Raw genomic sequence first — 22,749 nt, 5'->3', positions numbered from 1 at the left:
CTCACCGCAGCCTTGACCTCCTGGGCTCAGGTGATCCTTTAGCCTCAGCCTTGTGACTCCAGGCATGCACCACCTCGCCCAACTAACCTTTTGGCTCATTGTAGAGATGAGGTCAACATGTTGCCCAGGCTAGTCTCGAACTACTGGGTTCAAGCAATCCTCTTGCTTTGATGTCCCAAAGTGCTGGGATTACAGGTGTGAGCCACCACACCTGGCCTGGCATGAGTAAACATTTTTTTAAAGTCACTTCCTGGTTATACGTAAACTTTTTTTTTTTGGTCAATTTTTCAGAAAGACTGTTATCTAAAGCAACTTTGAGCAACTGTAGGCACAGTCTGAGAATTTTCTTTATATGACAATAAGAATCCTGAAACAATGTAGGGACGTTTTAAGGCAGATTAGCATAAGAAAAGGACAATGTGGACATAGTATATAGACTCAGCAGAACCTGAACAAATAATGACACAGAACAAAATAAAATCTAGCTATTTCAGGGTACGGTTTCATTATTTCCAAAGTGAAGAGGAAATAGAAATGCGTGTATTAGAACATCATTGTAACACACTTATAGTTTGTCATTTATAATTATACTTAAAGTAGTTGCATATTAAATTGCCTCATATTACATTGTATAGTGTAATTCTCAGCTACATTTTTTTCTATTAAATCCTCATAGAATAACATGAATTGATTCTCACATTACTGATTCCCTCAGTAATCTGGTAGGTAGAAAATAATACTTTATCATTGAGGCAATTTTAATCTAGGAAAGTTCTATATTACACTCTGACCTCCCCAGGAGAGATATCTCATGTCTTAGCCAGCTTAGCATGTTTGGAGGAAATATAAATAAATCAGTCCATTTGAATAGATCTGGGATTCAGCTGCTGAAATGATGTTGTCATGGCAGTCTTTTCTTGTTCTTTTTATTAAGCTTGATATTTACAAATAAATTAGTTAATTCCAGCAGAATTACTAATGGTTTTGTTTTCCATTGTTTCACTCCACTGAATGAACCAGCTTCTGCCAATTTTGTCTCAATTTAGTAGTAAGATAATCAATGCAACCATAGCAGCCCTAGAAATTACCAAGTGCACGAGTAGAGCGGATTCAGAGTGGGACTAGGACAGCCAATAGAAAGTCAGTGGGGACCTTCAATGCCAACAAGATCAATTCAGATCCTGATTTGAGCTGTTTTGAATACAATCCCCTTACAGGGTCATGGAGCATGAGTCAGTCACACATAACTTTAGAGACAGTCGGTTAGCACAAAGACTGCAAGGTTGGAAGAATTCATTCATCCGCAAAGTCAAAGGCTGAAAGAAAGTTGTGCTTCCCAGTCCTCATCAGGCCTGTGGTTAGCAGTACACTTGACTGACAGTGCTGCACACAGAACAGGGGGTGTGGGAGGAGGAGGAAGCCATGCTTCTGCAGTCTGAAAAGTTACCAAGCCATATGCTACTTCATTTAGCACATGTGTGGACCTGATCTCTACTTTATCTTTTTAAATAGAAAACTCTGGTGTCCTTTAAGTTCAGTCGCTGTCTTAAAATTTTAAAGAAGACATCAATATGTTTAATCAATAATAAAAGGGACTCCCATTTACTGTGTGCTTACCTTATCAGGTACTCTGTAATTTTTGTTTACATGTGCAGTATATCACTTAATTCCTTTTTAAAAATTTTTCATTGAGTTTAAGATTATAACATCTATACATTAAAAGAAAGGAGAACTTCGTTTCTTATAAAGGATTTCAACCTGCATGCTAGGAAGGGTTACAATCTGCTGCAGAAACCAAAAGCAGGCACTTCAGATACAAAAAGGAAGAGGCTGAGATTTATGTCCAACAAGGTTAACCATTCATACATATTCTGTAAGTAAAGGAAAATCTTATGAATATTTATGAATCTCACTTAATTCTAAAAACAGTCACCATGGCTGGGGCAAAACCAATGTCCAGTTTTAGATGAGAAAAGCTGATGTTCAAAGGAGATATGTATTTTGCAAAAAAAGGAAATTTATCCCAGACTGGTTTACCTGCAGATTTCATATTTTAGTTCAAATAATATTTCATGACCTTAATGTGAGAAATGTATAATGTGAGAGTGCCAAATGTAGTTAGATATAAAGGCTTTTTCATTCAAGTGCCTTTTTCTAGGTAATGGGTTTCCCATATAATATTTATTACAAAAATAGTAAAATACACAACATTAGTTTCTAGGGTGTGATTTGATTTATGCATATGGATATTATTTGTACCAGAATCTTCTTGATTCATAAATGCTTGAAGTAATTATGTGAGCAAATGAAAGCATAATTCAACATACCTGAAATTATTTATATATTGATAAATATCTTCATCACATTTTGGAGAATGTCACTTACATAAATGAAATATTTACTCTATGAAATATTACTAAATATTTAATGATCGAGGTGGATTGTCTTGCAAAATTTTCTTCGGAGCTCTCTGTATTGAACTACTGTAGTATACTGGTATTTTTTTTTTTTTTTGAGTTGGAGTCTCACTCTGTCACCCAGACCGGAGTGCAGTGGCCGCTCCCGGCCACTGCAGCCTCGACCCACTGGGCTCCGGTGATCCTTCCGCCTCAGCCTTCTGAATAACCGGAATTACAGGCACATGCTACCATGCCCGGCTGATTTTTTGATTTATTGTAGAGGTGAGGTCTCATCAAGTTGCCCAGGCAGGTCTCGAACCTGCGGGCTCAGGCAATCCACTCGCCTCAGCCTCCCAAGGCGCAGGATTACAGGCTGAGCCACTGAGCCCGGCTTATACTGGTATTTAAATGAAATTGGAAGGCATTCAGGGTGTTATGGCTCTAGAGAAGGTATTTAGAAACATCTATTTTATTCTTCTGATCCAGATGAATTGTTAGAAAATATTTATTTGTAGAGACGACTCATTTCTAAGGAACATTAATGGATCAAAATTTCTGTTCTAAATTTACTTATTCTCTGTCAACCATTTTGGCTCATGTTGGGGGGTAAGCCAACAAAAAGAACAAAATGATCATGAGATTTTACTAAATATCAAGTTTTTCCACTCACAGAAACAATCAAGAGGCCCAGACAAAGCAGGACTGAATGTCTAGGGTAGCTCCCCAGGGCTTTACTTCAGGTTTTGGATGTCACTATCTGATCACACGAGGTCTCTAAGTATGTGGCTAACACACCTGGCAAGGAGTGTTCAAGATAGGAAATATTTCTATTTTATATCCCAAATGTTTAGATTCAACGACATCTTCCAGGGAGTACTGCCTCCACAGTCCATACATTGTGACTTTGTTTACCATAGGTAATCCTAAACTAGAAGCATCCTGCTAAGAACTTTCCACTGGTAGGGGATCTCTTCCTACCAAATATTATTAGTGAGTTGACCAGGAGGTAACTCATCAGTTTTTTTTTTTTTTTTTTTTACAAAGATTAGCCTGGATCACCTCTGGCCCCTGGAGGTCCCTTTAGTGGTACTCAGGAGAAAACTGGATCACAGATCGGGTGCCTAATCTCCTCCACCTTAGCAGAATACATTGTTGAGCTGATAACTTGTTTGCTTTGCTTTGCTGGGCATATATACTGATGAGATGAAAAACAAGACCAGGGGGTTTGACTCCTATGGGATCCAGGCAACACCATGTTTCACGGTGATATACCACAATACCAGTGCAGATCTACCATCTTAGGAGTGAGTTTACCTGATTCTATTTGAAAAGGAGAAGGTGCAAAGAAGAAATGTCTTAGTTATATAACTCCAGCATCCCAATGGGTGAGATAATTAAACAGACACAAGAGTGAGCAGGTGCAGTTGCAAGTTCTGTGAGGGTCAAAGTATATACTATGTTAGAGGCCCTTTTACTTTAATAAGAAGACCAGAGATGATTTTATACGTACAAAAGGACAAAAATATGTGATCTCCTGTATGAACAGGGGGCAGGGTCCTCTCTTAGTAGAGAGGGTCCTGAAGTCAGAACTCATTAGCATCTCAGTAAATTCTACCTGTAGGTGAACATATATTTGTGCCAAGAAATTGCATTCAATTGTTAGGAAGCTCTGGAATACACATAAAATATATAAAAAAGGTGTGGTATGCAGATAGCTCCTTCTACAATTCATCCCAACAGTATTAGTTCTCTAATGCTATTTTGGTATACTGACGTCAGAAATAAACATTTTCTGACTTTTTAGCTACCTACATACTTCTAAATCCTTTCTTAATTCATCAAAATTCTTTATGAATTTCAAATCTTATTAAATAGTAGCCACAAGTTCTGCTTTTTATTTGTTGGTACTTTCTCCACAACCAGATTAATTATGTTTTTTCTTTTTTTAAAAAAATAAAGAATGGCTTTCTCATTCAACTAGCTGGGGACAGATTATGATTTAGTGACCATTTGTGAATAAGTAACTGACACACTTTAAATAATCTGGCATACAAAGAATCTCCCAATTTCTAAATCATAGCTTTAATTCCAAGTGAATCTGATGTATTTTGAAAGTAATACTTTCAAGCCATTTATGTAATAGAATCAGAAAAGTTATAAATCTATATTTAGCACTTCATTTATTGGGGCTTTTTGGATAAGTGAGCTACTGTACATTTATAGAAAGATAATTGGCATGCCCAAAGAGTTGGGTGAGTAACTTAGAAGTGTGAATTGCATATATACATTATAGAAAGGGTGACATGCCAACATGGAGTAAATTTAGCTATAGCATGGTCATTTTGGCTATTACTTAGCTCTGTTATGCTTCCTTAAGTAAATCACTTAGCCAGCCCTCTAATTATTAACCGAAGGCAGAACCAGTTTCCCGGAGGTAGCTATTGCAAATTGTTTTGTAAACCTCCTCCTCAGCTTGTTTTGTACTGATTAGCTTTTTCTATTCCAAGTTTTGCTTTTTACCCATAAAGGGCCAAGCTGACCTAATCCATTGTGATCTTCCTTCCGTGACAGCCCACCAGCCCACCACCTGCTGGAGTCACAAGATGTGTTGTACTGTCAACATCAAGACACAAGATTTATGTTATCAATTCCTAAGGATACAGTTGCTAGAATTTTTTTCTAGTCTTGCTTCCCTGTAAACGTCTTAAATACACCCTCTCCCTATACCCCATACCATGCTCTTAGCGTTGGTCCCATTCAGTCTACCCTGAATGCAAATGAACTCTTTTGCTTTGCCTTTAAAATTCTTTGTTTTATTCCTGTAGCACTTGCCAGCTGACCCCACCTTACCCTAACAGTCTATATAGACATTTATACACATACATCATTTAAATATTGTAGAGGCGTTCTTTCATCTGAAAATTAGTAATTTCTTATTGTAGTCTGAGTTGTAACATGCATTCTTCAAAATAAACACAGTAACATTCATTGCCTTTTTTAAAAAAAGTGTTCCTATACAGAATTGATTTATTACAAAAATATGACAGTGTAGAGAATGATTAATAATCAATAGTCTGGTTACTTTGGGTTTTTTGGAGATGACTCTAAAAAAAAAGCAAGTATCTAAAATTAACAGAAAACAAGTATCATAGGACCTGCCATGAATAGTTTAGCCTGTGGAATCCACATGAAGTGATATTGTTTATTTTCCTATTTGACTCGACATTAATCTTACAAAATAGTATAAAAGAAATTGTTATCTGGCATTTCTGATGCATGATTGAAACATATCAAAATAAACATGTGATGCCTTGAGGAGTATTTGAACAAATGTCAAATGAAAATGAATTGTTCAGGTTTTCAAGGAGCAAATATATTTTCACATTAAAGGATAGGATAACATTATTTTTCATATCTGATACTTGCAATCTAAGAGATACTATTTCTAAAAAGAAATGATTCAAAGGATATACCAGCTTATTGGTTTGTTTTTAATCAATATGAAAAATAGAATTGAGTAAAAGTTCTACAAGCAACTTAATTGTTTTTAACAACTGTATGAAAATTGTGATGTTCTAGAAATCACAACTTTAAAAAGTGTGATTTGATTTGAATATCTGTTAACTTTTTGATCATTAAAAGATTCCATTATCCTCAGAATTTTATTTCCAAATGTAAAGAATTCCATATGTGTGAATTGTTTATTTGTAAATTCAAAAAACTTTTTTGGATATAGGCCGGAAAGAAAGCATATAATGAACCCAGAATCTCTGTGCGTTTGTTTTCTTTGCTTCTCTTAAATGATACCAATTTGAAATGTCTTGTAAAGCCTGTGTTCCAGGAGCCACCCACGAGAAATGACTTTGGAAGATTTTTCTCACCTCTGCTTGAAGGATTAATTGCCTATAATATATTCATTTGGAACTATAGATGTAGCTTGAAGAATAACACAAGGCAAACCAAAGCTGGAGGGCAGATCTAATGCCTACAGCAAATGCTAAACCCTGTGCTTCCACAGCCCCTAATATCTGTGTATCTTTCTAGTAAAATAGAACTTTGGGTCAGGTGAAAATACAGCCAGTTTTGAATATATCAAGCTATAGATTTAATGTGAGTCAACTCTTCACAGTAAAACAAAGAAAACAAAAATAACTAATTTCATTTGTGGCTTAATTGGTTTCAGTTCTCTTATTCCATGATACGCTATGGTAAACTGGATTATCTTTTAAGGCAATTATCAATCCATGATCCATTATAAATACCCATGAAAAATCTAGTGTATGGAAGTGTTGAAATATATCTTTGTTCTGTTTTACACCAATTTTGTTTTTCATAATCAAACATCTCCTTGTGCCAAAAGATACCACGTTTCCCTCCTCATTTATTGCCAATTTGGAAATAATGAACATCCCTCATACAAATTACTTCCTCTGACCTACAAACATGAAACCTGACAAGTATTAACACAGCTATATCATAATGAGAAGAACATAAGTTTTCACAGCACTACGAGATTTAGACTAGCTCTACTATGTGTTTGGGCAAACTGATTTTGATTCTTGAGTTTCATTCTCTTCATCTGTGATAATAATGACCAGAATACTTATTTTGCAAATTTGTTTTTGTGCTTTAATGCATGCAAGAATTAGAAAAGTGTTTGGAATATATTTCATCCTCAAAAATTAAAGCTTATTTTTCCTTTTGAACCTTTTTAAACCTCTTCTGATCTGCTTCACTTATAATAGTGAAAATTATCAAATGTAGTACATTTATATATTTTTAAATTATGTGGTTAAAAAGTTATAAGATGGTGAAAAAATAGGAAAATACAGATATTAAAAGAAGATATGAGATCAAAAATATTTTGAAAGAACTGATTTTGACACAACTTCAATTTTTCTTACAACATAAAAGTATTGTTTTTTCCTTTACTCTTTTGTGGATGCTGAAAAATCCAGATAATTTTCAATTTTTAAATTTTAGTTAAATACAGGAAGACCTTAAAATGTACATTTTAAATTAATTGCTGTCATGATTAAATGTATAAATATGACATGTGTCTATAACAGATAAACATACTGATAAATTCATAGTCATTATCTAAAACTTATTCAACACAGAAAACAATACTCTTGTAAATACAAAAATAACTGCAGTTTTGATCCTCTTTCTAGATTTTTGCTGTGGGAGTTTTAATATTTGCCCAACAAAACTAGATGACCTGCGTATACGTGTATCAACCTATTTTGTTAAAATAAAAAATTATTACAATAAAAATGTGAAAAAAATAATTCATGTCAAGGGTAAGTTAATTTATTTGACTGATTAAGGAATACATATTTTTATTGGTAAGGAATTTTAACAAGACTGCAACTATTTAATTTTAAAATAATAATTGCAACACCTCATTCCTTGAGTGCTCATTGATAGACGTTGTGCTTCACATGTTGTGAGGCTCATGCATGTGGTTAATCACGGTCGTTAAAATAAATGAACCCAGAGTCATGCGATTGATCTTTGTGAGGGGCACAATAATTTGCTTTAAAGAGTTCTCTTAAATAAGGGCTCACAAAATGATCCAAGCAAGGGCAACAAAATGTTGATACAACCATTATCTCTCCAGGTGACCATTTCCTCAGAAAAAGAGGCCCTTTGTGTGTTCATATTCAACACTTGGGTTACAACACAGACTCTATTTTGTAATTACACTCTGCACCTCAGGCTACAAAATGTTGATTTCTTCAAGGAAAAGTCTCATTTTTGATGTCCTATATGGCCCTGCACAGTGCTGTGCATGTAAAAATATGTGTTTGGTGGATTTAATCATCTCTTATATTTGTGTTACATCTGATAGCTTGCAAAGCCTTTGTTTCAAGGCACGTTGTTTCATTCGATCCAAATATCAGAATGGAAGGTGGACATAGCAGGACATATTTTTATCAGGTTCTCATGGAGGAGAAAATTAAGCCTCAGAAAGGTTAATAGAGTGTAACCGAGAGCACTTGGAAAGTGCTGGCAGATGCAGAAGTCAAGTCTGAGTTGTCTGATTCATTCTCCTACGTTGTTTTATACCAGGACTGCTCAGACCATAATCCTAAGTACCTGGTGTATTTTAAATTATTAACCTAGTTAAAAGATTCATTATTAAAATATCCTCCACAAAGTCACCAGATAGACATATCTAAAATTTAAATCTGTGTTTACTTGCCTGCATTAAAAACAACTCCCTGCTGCCACTTATAAGATAAAGTTCAATTTTTTTTTTTGGCATTTCTTAAAAAACACTCCTGGTTTTGAGTTTTATCTGTCTTTCTAACAAACTCTCTGCCTGTTTTTTTCTTCTTACTCTAATCTCCAGCAGCAAAAGCCCACTAAGAAGGAACATCCATGATCTGCTCATGCTGTACCTCCACTGGAAATAGCCTGACACTGCAATCCCCACACCAATCTCCCACTTTACCTTTTGAAATTTTAGCTTGTTTTGATGACTCACTCTGCAAATCATCTCCTTCAGTAAACCTTTCCTAAGTTCCTAAAATTAAATTTGGTGCCCTGTGCTTCGACATTACTGTTCTCCAAATGCCTCACGCTCCCTTTCATTCCCCACGCCCAGTGCTGTCTGAGAGCCTTCTGACTTGTTCCTGACAAAGGGCTTTAAACAGAAGGGATGTGTGCTTATGCCAAAGCATTTATTTTTTGATGCAAGTGTTGTCTCGATTGCCCAGGATGGTTGCCCAGAATCAAAATGAACTAGGATGAGTGAGAAATAAATTCCCATTGCATTAAACCACTGAGATTTTGTTAATCACTTAAGGATAAGTGGTCAGGCACCGTGGCTCACACCTGTAATCCCAACACTTTAGGAGGTTGAGGAGGAAGGATCCCTTGAGCCTAACAGTTTGAGCCCCGTCTGGGCAACATAGCAAGACCCTGCCTCGACAAAAATAAAAATAAAAAAATAAAAAATAAATTATCTGCGGAGACAGAACAAGACTTTAATTTTTAAAGACAGACATTAAGGATACGTCCATTTGATCCTAATAGTGCTGCGGTAATAAACAAATAGCCCTAAAATATGTGGCACTGAAACAGTGGGCCAGGATTAAAGAGAAGTGACATGGAAGCTGGGGAAAATGGTATTATGCAGTAAGGAGACATTTGGTGAAATTCGTGTCTCTTTGTAGAACTTGCAATAATTTGGTGGGCCAACTGCATGTCTAATGAGTTTCTAGATTGGAAGGACAAATACAAATTAAAAATAAAAGACTTAGTTCTCCCTGTTGAAAACAGGGCAGATAAAAGATGCTCTTCCTTTTTTTTCTTAAGGTCTTTACTTTAGGAAACTTATGGTTGTAAGTACTTTCTCTTCCCTTTGTAGTGTATATAATTCTTTTGAAAACTAAATAGTTCTTTTGTCAGCTTTCACACTCTAAAATGCCTTTCGCAAAGACTCTTGACCTGTCTTTTTGACATGTAATCCTGAGGGGAGAGAGCATCCTTATCTCTCAGTTTCTGTGTGTGTGTGTGGGGGGGGGACGAACTTAAGGGACAACCTTGCTGGCTCCAAGTTGCAAAACTGTCTCTTGTCACAAGGATATGAGAAGTTTGTTGTTCCTCTGTATAAAGCCAATTAGCTAACACAGATGGCCACCCCAATTGCCAGGATGTAGCATGTGTGACAAATGGTGCTGTCAAGTTCTCTTACTTGAGACCAGTTATTGTTTATCTTGAAAACACGTATGTAAGGGGTTGTATCTGCTTGGCTATATCAAAGGGTGAGATTCTCCCTTCTGTCTGTACAATCTCTTAGCAGATTGTCTGTGATGCACATCACATTCTGGCTTAATCACATTCAGTAATAAGATTGCTTTCTCTCTTTGCCACATTTACGGAGTAGATTTCTGGGTTCGGAGAAGATTTTATTTTAATTTTATTTTTCAGTAACATCTAGGGGACAAGGTTAGACAACAAAATGTTAACAGTTTTTGTTGACTGGCAAGGTACTAAAAAGAAAAAGGCTTTTGGGAAGAAATTGAGAATTTGCAAGCAAAAATAAAAGGGATTTGCAAAATTCAAAACTTTGCAAAATTGGAAAAGATAACTATGTTAAGACACCGAAGACACTTAAATAAGTCTTTAAGTCCCCCCAAAAAGTTAAAACAGCCTCAAGAAAAAGAGCAGATTAAGTGTGTACTCTCCACACTTGCAAAAACCTCTCAAGTGATTAAGGTGTGTCAAGGTAAAATGTAGCTTCAGGATATGGTGCCCATTATAATCTATTAATTAGATAAACATGACTTAGGGCAAAAAATTGATTGAGTGCTGCTCTTACACAAGTCTAATAAAGTCAAGGTAGCACCTTTCATATCAAAAGAGAGTTTGGGGGGAAGAAACAAACAACCAGCAAATCTGAGAAGTATGTCTCAAAACCACCTCCTAAACAATGGGTGCATGTGTTGTACTGGAATTAAATATACAAATAACCTAGTCATATTTTGACAGTCATACACTAGGAAAAAAGTTTATGACTTTTTAAGACTCAATAACCTTGAGATCTCTAATATAACTTCTCAGGGAATAATGTGGCCCGAGGAACTTGTAATACTTCAAAGAGATCATTTTCCCAATATCCAATTCAAATATGGCCAAGGAGGACAATGACAGAGGAATATCCCCCCAGGGGGCAGAAGACAGAGACAAGTAGAACAAAGGATAGACAAGTTCTTCCCAAGAGCTTTGGGTAAAGACCTTCAGAATGTCTAGTGAGATGCACTTCAGAATCACCAGGTCCAGTGTCTGCTGCTTGTCTCCCAAATCTTTTCTCTGAATGGAAGTGTTTGCAGAGTGGGCATTCTTTCCCTCTTAAACCCCTGTTCATTGGGTGGGGGTGGGTAGAAACAGAAAAGTAATTAAAAAAAAAATCTAGCCAGTCTCGGTGGCTCAGCCTGTAATCCAGCGCCTTTGGGAGGCTGAGGTGAGTGGATTGCCTGAAACTGCGGGTTCGTGACCCGCCTGGGCAGGCGAGACCTCATCTCTACAATAAATCAAAAAAACAGCTGGACGTGGTAGCGCATGCCTATAATTCTGGTTACTTGGAAGGCTGAGGCGGAAGGATTGCTGGAGCCCAGCAGGTCGAGGCTGCGGTGGCTGGGAGTGGCCACTGCACTCCAGTCTGGATGACAGAGTGAGACTCCCACTCAAAAAAAAAAAAAAAAATCTTTTGGAGCCATGAGAAGTTATATCTGGACCTGATGTAGATGTGAGTACAAATCACCTACAGACTCTAGATTTAGAGCTAGAATCAATGGATGGAGGGATTTTTTGTTGGGTTGTCTCTTTTAGGATAAGAGTAAGTGTTTAAGAAGAAGAGAGAAAGGGAATTTTTTTTTTTTGAGTTGGAGTCTCTGTCACCCAGGCTGGAGTGCAGTGGCACAATCATGGCTCACTGCTGCCTCAACATCCTGGGTCAAGTGATCCTTTCACCTCAGTCTCCAGAGTAGCTGGGACTATAGGTGTGTACCATCATGCCCGACTAGTTATTTTAATTTTGGTAGAGATGACTTCTCACTATGTTGCCCAGGCTGGTCTTGAACTCCTGGGCGCAAGTGATCCTCCTGCTTCGCCCTTCCAGCATGCTGAGATTACAGCCATGAGCCACCACACCCAGCAGAATAGGGATCTTTGCTGACTGGAAGGGATGACTGGTCGAAATAGTAATGCTTCTAAATATTGAACATACTGCCTTGTGTTTACAGTTAGGTGAGTCTAGATGAGTCTATGTGAGACAACGCTCTGAACGATAGGCCATTCATGGAAGTAACATGCATTACTTCTGTGCCAAAGCATTTAAAATGTTTTGTATTAGTCACCTCAGACTGCCACAAAAAAATATACCACAGATTGGGAGACTAAAACCCTGAAAAATTATTTTCTCATAGTTCTCGAGGCTGGAAGTCTGAGACTGGGATGCTAGCATGATAGAGTTCTGGTGAAGGTCCTCTTCTTGGATTGTAAATGGCTGCCTTCTTGATGTGTGCTCATATGGCTTTTCCTTTGCATGAGGGAGAGGGGCTGGAGAGGAGGGGATGAGAGATTTCCCTCTCTTTATCTTCTTATAAAGTCACCAATCCAATTGGATTAGGAACCCACCCTTATTACTTCATTTAACTCTAATTTCCTCCATGAAAGACCTATCTCCAACTATAGTCACATTGGGAGTTGGGGTTTCAACATACAAATTCCAGAGAGATACAATTCAGTCCACAGCATGCCTGTTGGAGGATTTTCCCATCTGCTTTTCTTGGCTGTGGCAATGAGGTGGTCTGATGTTAAGATGTCTGAGTCACACGATCATAGCTGCCTAGGATTCTGAATCCAAGTGCCCTGGTGATTTGTCCAATATGTCTTCATCAACCATTGTTTAAGACATAAACCTTTGTTGTATTCAGCCATTAATATTTGGGATTGACTTATTATTATTTTTTAAATGACATAGCATGGCTTAGCCTATTTTTTAAATTCTTAACCCTCCTGTTATTTCTTTTATTACAACTCTATTATATTATAATCAATCACTGATTCATCTTTCCAGTGAGCTCATTAAGGACAGGGATTATGTGTTATCCATTTTTATTTCTCTAGTTCTTATCATATAGCATTTGACAAATGAAAAAACAAAGCAGCCCAGAGAATAAAAGGGGATTTTGGTGCACCAAAAAGATTTAAATCATAAGGTCTAATCAAATTTTAATTATATGGCATAGGGCATAGTTAAAATTTGCATCAGGAATGTACATGATATTAAAAAAATCATAGGTCTATATAAGCCCTTCCTTTAATTCCAAAGAAGTAATTCCAAGACAAAGCTTTTAAGAAACTTAGTGCCTTTTCTTTCCCTGTGTCTAATTTAGTAAATCTCTTGGTATAATAATACCAGGTCTAATTTTTTCCCCTAGGATAAAGCATTAATTAAATTACTTAGGAAACTGTTCTTATCAAGAAATGGAGACTCTGATCTTAGTTTTTGCTCGATTAATTTTAAAGTTCAATACATTTTTATTGAACTCGCACATACTTTAATGTGAATTGCTTTTCACTAATTGGTCTGTAGGGATCACAATGACAGTTTTGTCTTCCTTTTAGGCTTTCTTATTTTCCTTCAGAAAGTTCCTAAACTTTATTAATAGTCATTAAATCAAGAAATAATTTCTGAAATCAAAGGGACAAAATCAATAAAGAGAAATGTAAAGTTCTGGTTTGATCTCCTCTCAAGATTGATGGAGGGTCACCACTTATACCCCAAGATGTATGTCTCCTATGAGACCACTCCCAACTGACTTTATTCAGAACAATGAAACCATTCCTTTATTCATTCATTCAACGGATGCATATATTTTTACATTTTAGTATTTATGAAATCAGGGTGATTTTGTTACTATTTATGACATACATTGAATAGCATCATCCAATAGTTGCTACCAGGTGACATAGCTACCATTGCCTAGGTACACTTATTCAAATTTCCCTTACTTCAACTGAGGTTATGTACAGTATTGATGCTTCATGTCTTGAGTTTAATTATATTTCATTTAGTCAACTGCATCTTTTTAATGTTTCAACCAAGAAATGCTTTAGGACTATTTGGAAAAGGAACATAAGTCCTGCTTGCTGTCTAAAAAACTACTATGGGCACCTTCTGGTAGATAAGGTATTCACCAACCAGCAACAAACTTGCAGAAAATGTATCAGTAGTTCAGAAGAAAATCTTCAAGTCATAGCAGTGTACTCTTTTATGAAGAAATGTTAACACTGACACTCTTGATAGCTTATTTGCTATTACTTTATTTAAGGATATTCTGTAAAAAAAAAGAGTCAACAAAAGCACTGATGGGCTGATTCAAAAGAATTGGATTCTGTATATGAGAATATTTTAGAATTCTCATCTACAAATTCCAGAGAGATACAATTCAGTCATCTGGTTTGGTGGCTCACATCTGTAATCCTAGCATTTTGGAAGGCCGAGGTGGGAAGATTGCTTGAGTCCAGGAGTTTATGACCAGCCTGGGCAACATAGCAAGACCTTGCCTCTACAAAAATAAGTATAAAAAGTTAGTTGGGCATGGTAATGTGTGCCTGTAAGCCTAGCTACTGTGGAGGCTGAGGCAGCAGGATAACTTGAGCACAGGATGTCGGGGTGCAAGTGAGCCATGATTGCACCACTGCATTCCAGCTTGGGTGACAAAGCAAGATCTTGCCTATAAATAAATAAATAAATAAATAAATAAAGTCTTAGCTAACTTAGACTTTATATATAATATAATATTCATATATATTATTTATTTGTTATATAATATTATTATTATTTTCTGAGTTGGAGTTTCATTCTGTCCCCCTGGCTGGAGTGCAGTGGCATGTTCACTGCCACCCCAGCGTCAACCTGCTGGGCTCAGGCGGTCCTTGCATTAGCCTTCCAAGTAATTACAGGCATTACAATGTGCTACCATGCCCGGCTAATTTTTTTTGATTTATTGTAGAGACGAGGTCTCGCCAAGTTGCCCAGGCTGGTCTTGAACCCACGGCTTCAGGCAATCCACTTGCCTCAGCCTCCCCAAAGTGCTGTGATGACAGGCTGAGCCACCATATATTATATTTGTATGCTTTTGAATCATATGTAAGCACTCTCTGCTTTGTCTTTCCTCTTAAACACTTGGTCTGCATTAGAGAAGAAAAGATTTCTCAGACAAAAAGAAGTTTAGGAATAAATTAAGACTGTCTATGACATTATAGAACCCTTAATTATATAACACATAAAATTTGCTTCTATTAACCATCTTCCCATAGGAACCATATTGCAATATTTAAATTTGACTTTACATTTTCAATTGTTAATAATCTGTAATCAGATGTTTCCCAAGCTTCTAAATAGAGGCAATGTTATCAAAATAGGGCATATATTTTAAACATCAATTTTGTAAATAGGAAGCATTGTGCTGAATATGGGTGGTTGTGTTTTGAAAAACAATTTCATAAAAGATTTGGGGCTCCTTGAAATTTGTCATGCCAACATTTGAACTCATCTTGGTTTTTGTTTATGATATTTATGAGGCAATATGAAATGAAAATGCCATGTCCACAGTTATAAACATAGTTTTGTCTTTTATAAGATAAAATTGCACATAATCATGAATCCTATGACTTCCTCTGCAGTCTGATATCCTTTGTGATTTTTTTTTTTGTGTTGAGGGTCTTGCTGTGTCACTTAGGCTGGAGGTCAGTGGCCCAATCACAACCTCGACCTCTTGGTTTCAGTCCATCTTTCTGCCTCAGCCTCCCAAGTAGCTGAGACTACAGGCATGTGCTACCACCCCAGGCTAATTTTTTAATTTGTTTTTTTTTTTTTTTGTAGAGACCAGGTGTTACTATGTTTCCCAGGTTAGTCTTCTGTGATTTTTTTTTTTTTTTGAGAAAACAGGTTGCATGACAAATTGGTTGTTTTTACTCTTAAAATACAAAGTTGTGATCTTTATGATAAAAGACTAATTGCTTTGAGATAATATGAGATGGTGAATTCATCTCCTAAATGCCATCCCTTGCTGAGGCTGATGTCACTTAAAACTTTCTTGTCCTTGTTCTTCTGTCCTGATCCTGGGTGTGTCTCTTTGCGGCTTAGGGCATATCCTTATAATTATGAGGGAAACTGAGGTATGTTCCACTAGAATAAATGATCTAGACCATTCCAACTGTTCATGTCCATATTTTAATGGTATGCTAGGAGGCAACAATGCATTTGAAAAAGCCCATCAGTGAGAAAGGAGTATTTTGATGTATCCAATTTTATTACTTTTCAGTACATATAGTAATATAAATATATGGCTAAAATTTATACCTAAGGATACATCTTGTATAAAGCTAATAAAATGCAACCCACAAAATGTAGGGTTTTTTGCTCAGTTTTTCTAGAATGACTGGCCATGCATTCTCATCACCAGTAGCCCTACTAGTCCAATCCAGAGAACACAATGCCCCACTTTTATTTATCTGGATTAAACATGAACAAAACCTTCTATCTATGGCTCCCTTTATCAAGAGTGAGATCATGAGGAATTTACAAAATCAATGCACAAAATTACAGTCAATGTCTCGATCATTAAAAGACAAAGGACAACCAAAATTCAGAGAAGGAAAAACACTACAACTATGTACAAAAAGACAAATCTCCAACCTTAAAGATAGAGAAACAAACACAGAAGAAGAAAAAAAAAAGAAGAAGAAAATAAGGAGATAAATTCCTCTATCAAAATAGAAAAATCTTATAAGACTAATGTACACAGGTATAAATAGAGTGAACATTCTGAATAACCACTATACAAGAGAGTAAACGACTTGCTATTTAAAATCTTGAGTAAACGCCTGTTGAAACAATGGAACAGAGAAGATAGTAAAACTTGTCCTACATAGAGAAAGAAGGCTGGGTGCAGTTGCTCATGCCTGTAATTCTAGCACTTTGGGAGGTGGAGGCGAGAGGATTGCCTGAGTCCAGAGGTTCAAAATCAGCCTGGGACAACTTGGTGAGATGTCGTGTCTAAAAACAAAAAAAACAAAAACAAAAAAAAAGTAGCCAGGCATGGTGGTACACACCTGTAGTTCCAGCTACTTGGAAGGCTGGGGCAGAAGCTTTACCTGAGCCCAGTAGTTCAAGGCTGTGGAAGCCGGGAGTATCCCACTGCACTCCAGCCTGGGCAACAGTAAGATTCTGACTCAAAAAAAAAAACAAAAAAAAAGCATTGCTTTACATAGAGAAAGGAGAATAAGTGTATCCTTTCTCAGAGCCAGGTAAAGGCATCCTGGATGTAGTGTTGCTCAGTGATGAAAAAAATCATCACGGGAAGGGGGTGGGATTGGCAATTGAGGGAAACTGCTAGGGGAGGAGGGGCATACCTCATCAACAAGGATACCTGCATAATCAATGTTTGTATACCTAACCCTGAATTGTATCCCACATCTTTATAATAAAATAAACAAATAAAAAGAAAAAACCCAATAACATCCAGTTCATGTATATATATAAGACTAACTTTTATGACCTGTAAAAAAAAATCCAGAATCTTGGATTTTAGGACAGTGACTCTCCAAACAATGTCAATCCTTTTTCATGATCATATAATTTTTAAAATAGCATATAAGTCTAAAAACTTTACTTTTCTGATGAAAATTATTTTCTAGAATGTGATTACTATTGCAACGTTAATGTCTAGGTAGGCAAGAAATAGTTGAACAAGCTCATAGTTACTAAGTAAAGATGGGATTCAAGGCTCTTGAGAGAAATTTGTGTGGTAGAGACTTTAATACTACCTTAGTAAAAAAGGGCTTCCAGTTGGTAAAATTGCTCTAGCTCACATTTTCTTTTTCTCTTTAAAATTTTTAGAGGCCAGGTACATAGTTCAAGCCTGTAATCCCAGCACTTTGGTAGACTGAGGTAAGAGCTCAGGGGTTTGAGATCAGCCTGGGCATTTCATCTCTAACAACAACAACAACAACAAAACCAGGAGTAGTAGTGTGCACCTGTAGTTCCAGCTACTTGGAAGACTGAGGGGGAAGGATTGCCTAAGTCCAGCAGGTCGAGGCTGCGGTGGCCATGAGCGTGCCACTGCACTCCAGCCTGCGTGACAGAGTGAGACTTGAACTCAAAAAAAAAAAAAAAAATTAGAGCTATGACCTACTTTAGATAGATATGATTAGAATCTGACCTTGAATAAATATTTAATACTTTTGTAAGAAGAAAGCTATAAACTTAGCATTGTTATATCAAATGCAATGAAACCTCACTATAATTATCTTATAAGACCACAAATTCATCTTTAAAAATGTGATAAATCATGCCTTCTGTGTGAAGACTGACACATTAAATATCTCTTTCTTATATAGAGTCCCCCAAACTAAGTCTTATCTTGGGTTTATGACAATATTACAAGGGGGTTGTAATATAAAGACATTGAGTTGGTTGGCTGTAGCTCACGTCTATATCTGTGTCTTTGATTAATGATTGTGAAGCAAACACTCACTTCAGGCATTTATGGATTACAACCATATACTATGATCAAGAAACCAACATATGTGCCTAGAAAGCAATCTTTCAATAGTTTTCTACAAAATTTTTTAAAAATATTGTTTGCCTAATAAAGAAACTCAAAAAAATAACGCAAGCAAGGATGTACTGTATTTAATTTTATGGGAAATCTACTGCATGAGGATATAAACAAAATATAGCGTTGCAATAATACTGTAAAATATATTGCATTATTAAAATAACTACAAAGAGTCAAACATTTTGAATGTGGGTAATTAACCTGGCATAGAATTAACACAATTTTATTCAGACTATTAACAAGAATCTGAAGAAATGATGTATTTGGTAATTTTTACCCTTGGTAAAAATAATGGTCATCCTGGTTGCTGCATCAGATCTTACCTTCCTGACTCAAACGTAAACCACGTTGAGTCCCGCCCGTATCTCCTCAGTGAGCTGAGAGGCCACATGACCAGTTTGACCTTGGCATTGTGGATATCCCAGAGATAGATATTCTCATGAGTGATCTGCATTGTGCATTCACCGTAAATATCCAGATTTGGTGTAGGCATAAGATACACATTGAATCGTTCTGCAAAGAAAGGAGAAAATTAAGTGAAGAAAAGTTGTGACTGTCTTCGGTAGAAATGCGTTAACTTGTCTATCCAGAGACTTCAGAAAGCATTACCATGTCCCTTGGTGATTTCAGTATATACTGTGGAACACCACCTCTTTTCATTTTGTGTATAAGACAAGGAATTTGCTAAGGTATTCTTTTTTTTTTTTGAGTTGGAGTCTCACTCTGTCGCCCAGACTGGAGTGCAGTGGCCGCTCCCGGCCACCGCAGCCTCGACCTGCTGGGCTCTGGCGATCCTTCCGCCTCAGCCTTCCGAGTAGCCGGAATTACAGGCGCGCTACCACGCTCGGCTAATTTTTTGATTTTATTGTAGAGATGAGGTCTCGCCTGCCCAGGCGGGTCTCGAACCCGCGGGCTCAGGCAATCCACTCACCTCAGCCTCCCAAAGGCGCGGGATTACAGGCTGAGCCACCAAGCCCGGCTTGCTAAAGTATTCTTAATCATTAATTCACTCACTCAGTCATTCTATGACTTTCCACTGCACTCATTCTCTATGATAAGAATTAAGTAGTCAAATTGTACAATAGAAAATTAAGGGCAAAATCTTATTTTTTTCTGCTGATTTCTGCTTAACGTCTGCTACTTCACATATTGTATGTGAATATTAAACATGTAATTCCTGTGAAGAATGTCTTATCTACTCTACTTAAGCAAAACCTTACTTGAATTTGCTTTTGTGACATTAAGCATTTAATGGACACTCAGATGAACTCACTAACTACTTAAGCACTGTAAAAAAAATTTAGGTTGTATCTCAAAACAAATTGTAGTCATGGTCGAACTTAGCATATGATAGTTGCAGATATTCATTATTGCCTTCTGCAGAACTTAAGAGATTGCTTTGGTAAGCAAAATAAAAATGCAAAAAATACTTCTTTCATTTCTGAATATTTTCTGGTTGAATATCTGATTATTAGGCAATGATTCCGAACCTTGCTTTGTAACTTTCGGTGTTTCTCAAAGGCTATTGCAAAATTCTGTAGCCATTGATTCCCATTTAAATGCATTACATGTACTTTGTTTTGAAAAATAAGGTTAGTTTATAAGTTCCAGGAAGTAAAGAACTTAGTATGTCCTATAACAGACCTTACAAAATATTACTAGTTCCTAGTACTATGTCCTTGGTTTATAGTAAGTGATCAACAAATATTGGTTAACTGTATGAATAAAGAACATTTATGCTATGACAGATTATGAGAAGTAAGAATTGAAGAATTACTAAAAAAAAAAGTCATGGTAAGAAAATGTTTAAGAATTACTAGCAGGTATATCTCCATGAGTTACAGTTTAATTGTGAATAGTGCTTTAAAGACAGTGTTGTTGAATTAATTATTTTGAGAGGCATAATACTGCAGCTGAAGTTGGAAGAGAATTGATATGCTTAGCAATGTGATATTATCCATCATAATTTCATAATCTTAAATACTAAATGATTGCTGGTACTGAGCTTAAATTGTATCATAGAAATAATCTTTTCTCTGTCAGGTATTTATCTAGTAAGGACTCTCTGATGCCAAAAACAAAAACAAAATTCAGATTCCAAATGGGTTAAATTAACATAAGCCGAAAGCTTAACATTTAGTAGCTATACAGACAATATTTATACTCATGTATCTGGATGTTTTTGGACAAAAGTTTATCTCATAATTCAACTTTTTACTTCGATTGACCCATTAAACTAATATGTATATCGATTTCACCTTCATCTCCTAAAGAAATGGCAAGCTGCGATCAATTCTATAGCTGAAAGGTAAAGAAAAACACACTGCCTCATTAATTATCTGTAATAAAAAGCCCAAATATATACACATTCCCTATATTTTAAAATTCTTGCATGCAACCAAGCAAAGTATCAAGATCTAGCATTAAATGTATCACTCACATTCCCACTATAATTCCCACTCCAATGGGATTAGAAGTAGTAAGTCAAAGGGGCACGATCTCATACAACAGTATAAATGAAACTTGGACCCATCGGGTTTACTCAGGAATATAGATAATGCCTGAACATCAATATTCTTTTCTTTGGTCAAGACCCTTTTGATAAAGTTCAGCTTCGACATTTGGAATTAATTATATGTCAGTGGCATCTGTTGTGCATAGGGAAAATATTTATATAAAAGTGGAAAGCAAAAGACTCCTCTATATTCTTTTGTTTTTATTAATTCCAGTCTAAGATTGTAACCAGAGAATCTTTGTCAAAATGCCAAGAAACATCAACACCCTTTCCAAAATATTGAAATAAACATAATTATTGTTGCTTAAGGCTGTGTTAAACTTTGATATTGACACTCATAGTTTGGTAGTTAAAACCCAGAATGCAAAAAAAATCTTGACATTATATGTCCTTCAAATGGACGGTAGATGAAACATTACATATAACAGAAAACCCAGAAGAATGGTTATATTTTCACTGAAATGACTGGTGCTCAGATGTTAGCAGATAAAACCTAGCACTGATGAGCATTGAAGGGGTTATGCATCACAATGGACACTGAGAAAGCTGGAAAATATTGGATTTAATAAGATCACATAATATATAAATATAGAGCCCTATATCAAGGTATCTGTATCTGCATGTAGAGATGTATATGTATGTATCATTGAGGCACATTTTAAAACAATCAGTAATTGGATAACTTGCCCTGAAGGAGTCCTTCCAGGGCTAGCTCTGGTCAACACAAAACAGGTGAAATTGTCCTGTGCTCTCCGTTCCCTTTTGCTTGCCTTAACTTCCCCTCTCCTTACAGACTTTTTAAACTTAGCAATTCATGTTATTTTTAAACTTAGCAATTCATGTTATCCCTTCATATTATTTAAAGCTCTCTAGTCTTTCTTTTGATTCTATTTCTTGAAACTTTCAAAAGGAATTATCCAAAGTAGGACTAAAGTTGACATTTTTTCTCTTATCCAAATTCCTACCCAAGAGGCTTGGTGAGTTATACCTGATAAGGACTTACCAGATGGGTTTTTATTACCCTATTACCCTATAAGCTTGTTTGTTGTTTAGTCTGACTCTGGCATAATATCACACAACAGATAAAAAAATAAGTAAAATATTTTATGTTTTATGACCCTGCAAAGTCATATTTTCAGAACTCCTAGACTCCGGGTACCCTGTCCTCTACTGATTTCCAACATTCCTTAGATAGTTGAACTTACAGATTTTGGGCACCTGTCCTCTACTGATTTCCTGTTGGGAGCCGGCCACGGAGGCCCACTGAGCGTTAGGGATCAGGATGGGCCGTTGACCCTGAGACCACTAGGATGTGTTCGGGAGCTATTGACCCCATTTCCTCCCCCTTTCTACTCAGCACTAACCAGATTAAGCTCCTGTGAGCTCAAAACATAGAAACTCTGAGATCAGGATGAACACAAGCTAACTTTAGAAGCTCATTGCTCCCATTCTTCCACAAACTGCAGTTTTGGCTTTCACACAACTTATAATTCAAACTCGTGTCACATCGAAGAGCCTTAGTATTGGTCACAGGCTTCTGGGTCATGATCTTAGGATTTATTGAAGGTGTAAATTGTAGAATACAGTATTAGAAGACAGTCATTTTGTTGAAAGAATGCGGCTGGGTTACTTGCAGGTAGTCCACTGTGAACTTTGGACTGGGCCACATTCCAAACATTCTGGGATGGGC

The 22,749-nt window shown here is 36.5% G+C and overlaps 1 protein-coding gene across 1 annotated transcript in view; it reads right to left on the bottom strand.

Annotated features, from left to right (window-relative positions):
• Positions 1-22,749, bottom strand: part of DOK6 (docking protein 6) — a 546,111-nt gene that overhangs the window by 173,190 nt on the left and 350,172 nt on the right. Inside the window, exon 5 of the mRNA XM_008067862.2 lies at positions 18,868-19,057. Coding sequence (XP_008066053.1) covers positions 18,868-19,057 — 190 coding nt within the window. The remainder of the gene's footprint in view (positions 1-18,867; positions 19,058-22,749) is intronic.

Source organism: Carlito syrichta, unplaced genomic scaffold, assembly GCF_000164805.1.
Source record: "Carlito syrichta isolate Samal-C Ts95f unplaced genomic scaffold, Tarsius_syrichta-2.0.1 Scaffold309798, whole genome shotgun sequence".
Taxonomy (NCBI): domain Eukaryota; kingdom Metazoa; phylum Chordata; class Mammalia; order Primates; family Tarsiidae; genus Carlito; species Carlito syrichta.
Note: the sequence above shows the minus strand (reverse complement) of the source record. Positions and strands in the feature narration are given on the sequence as shown.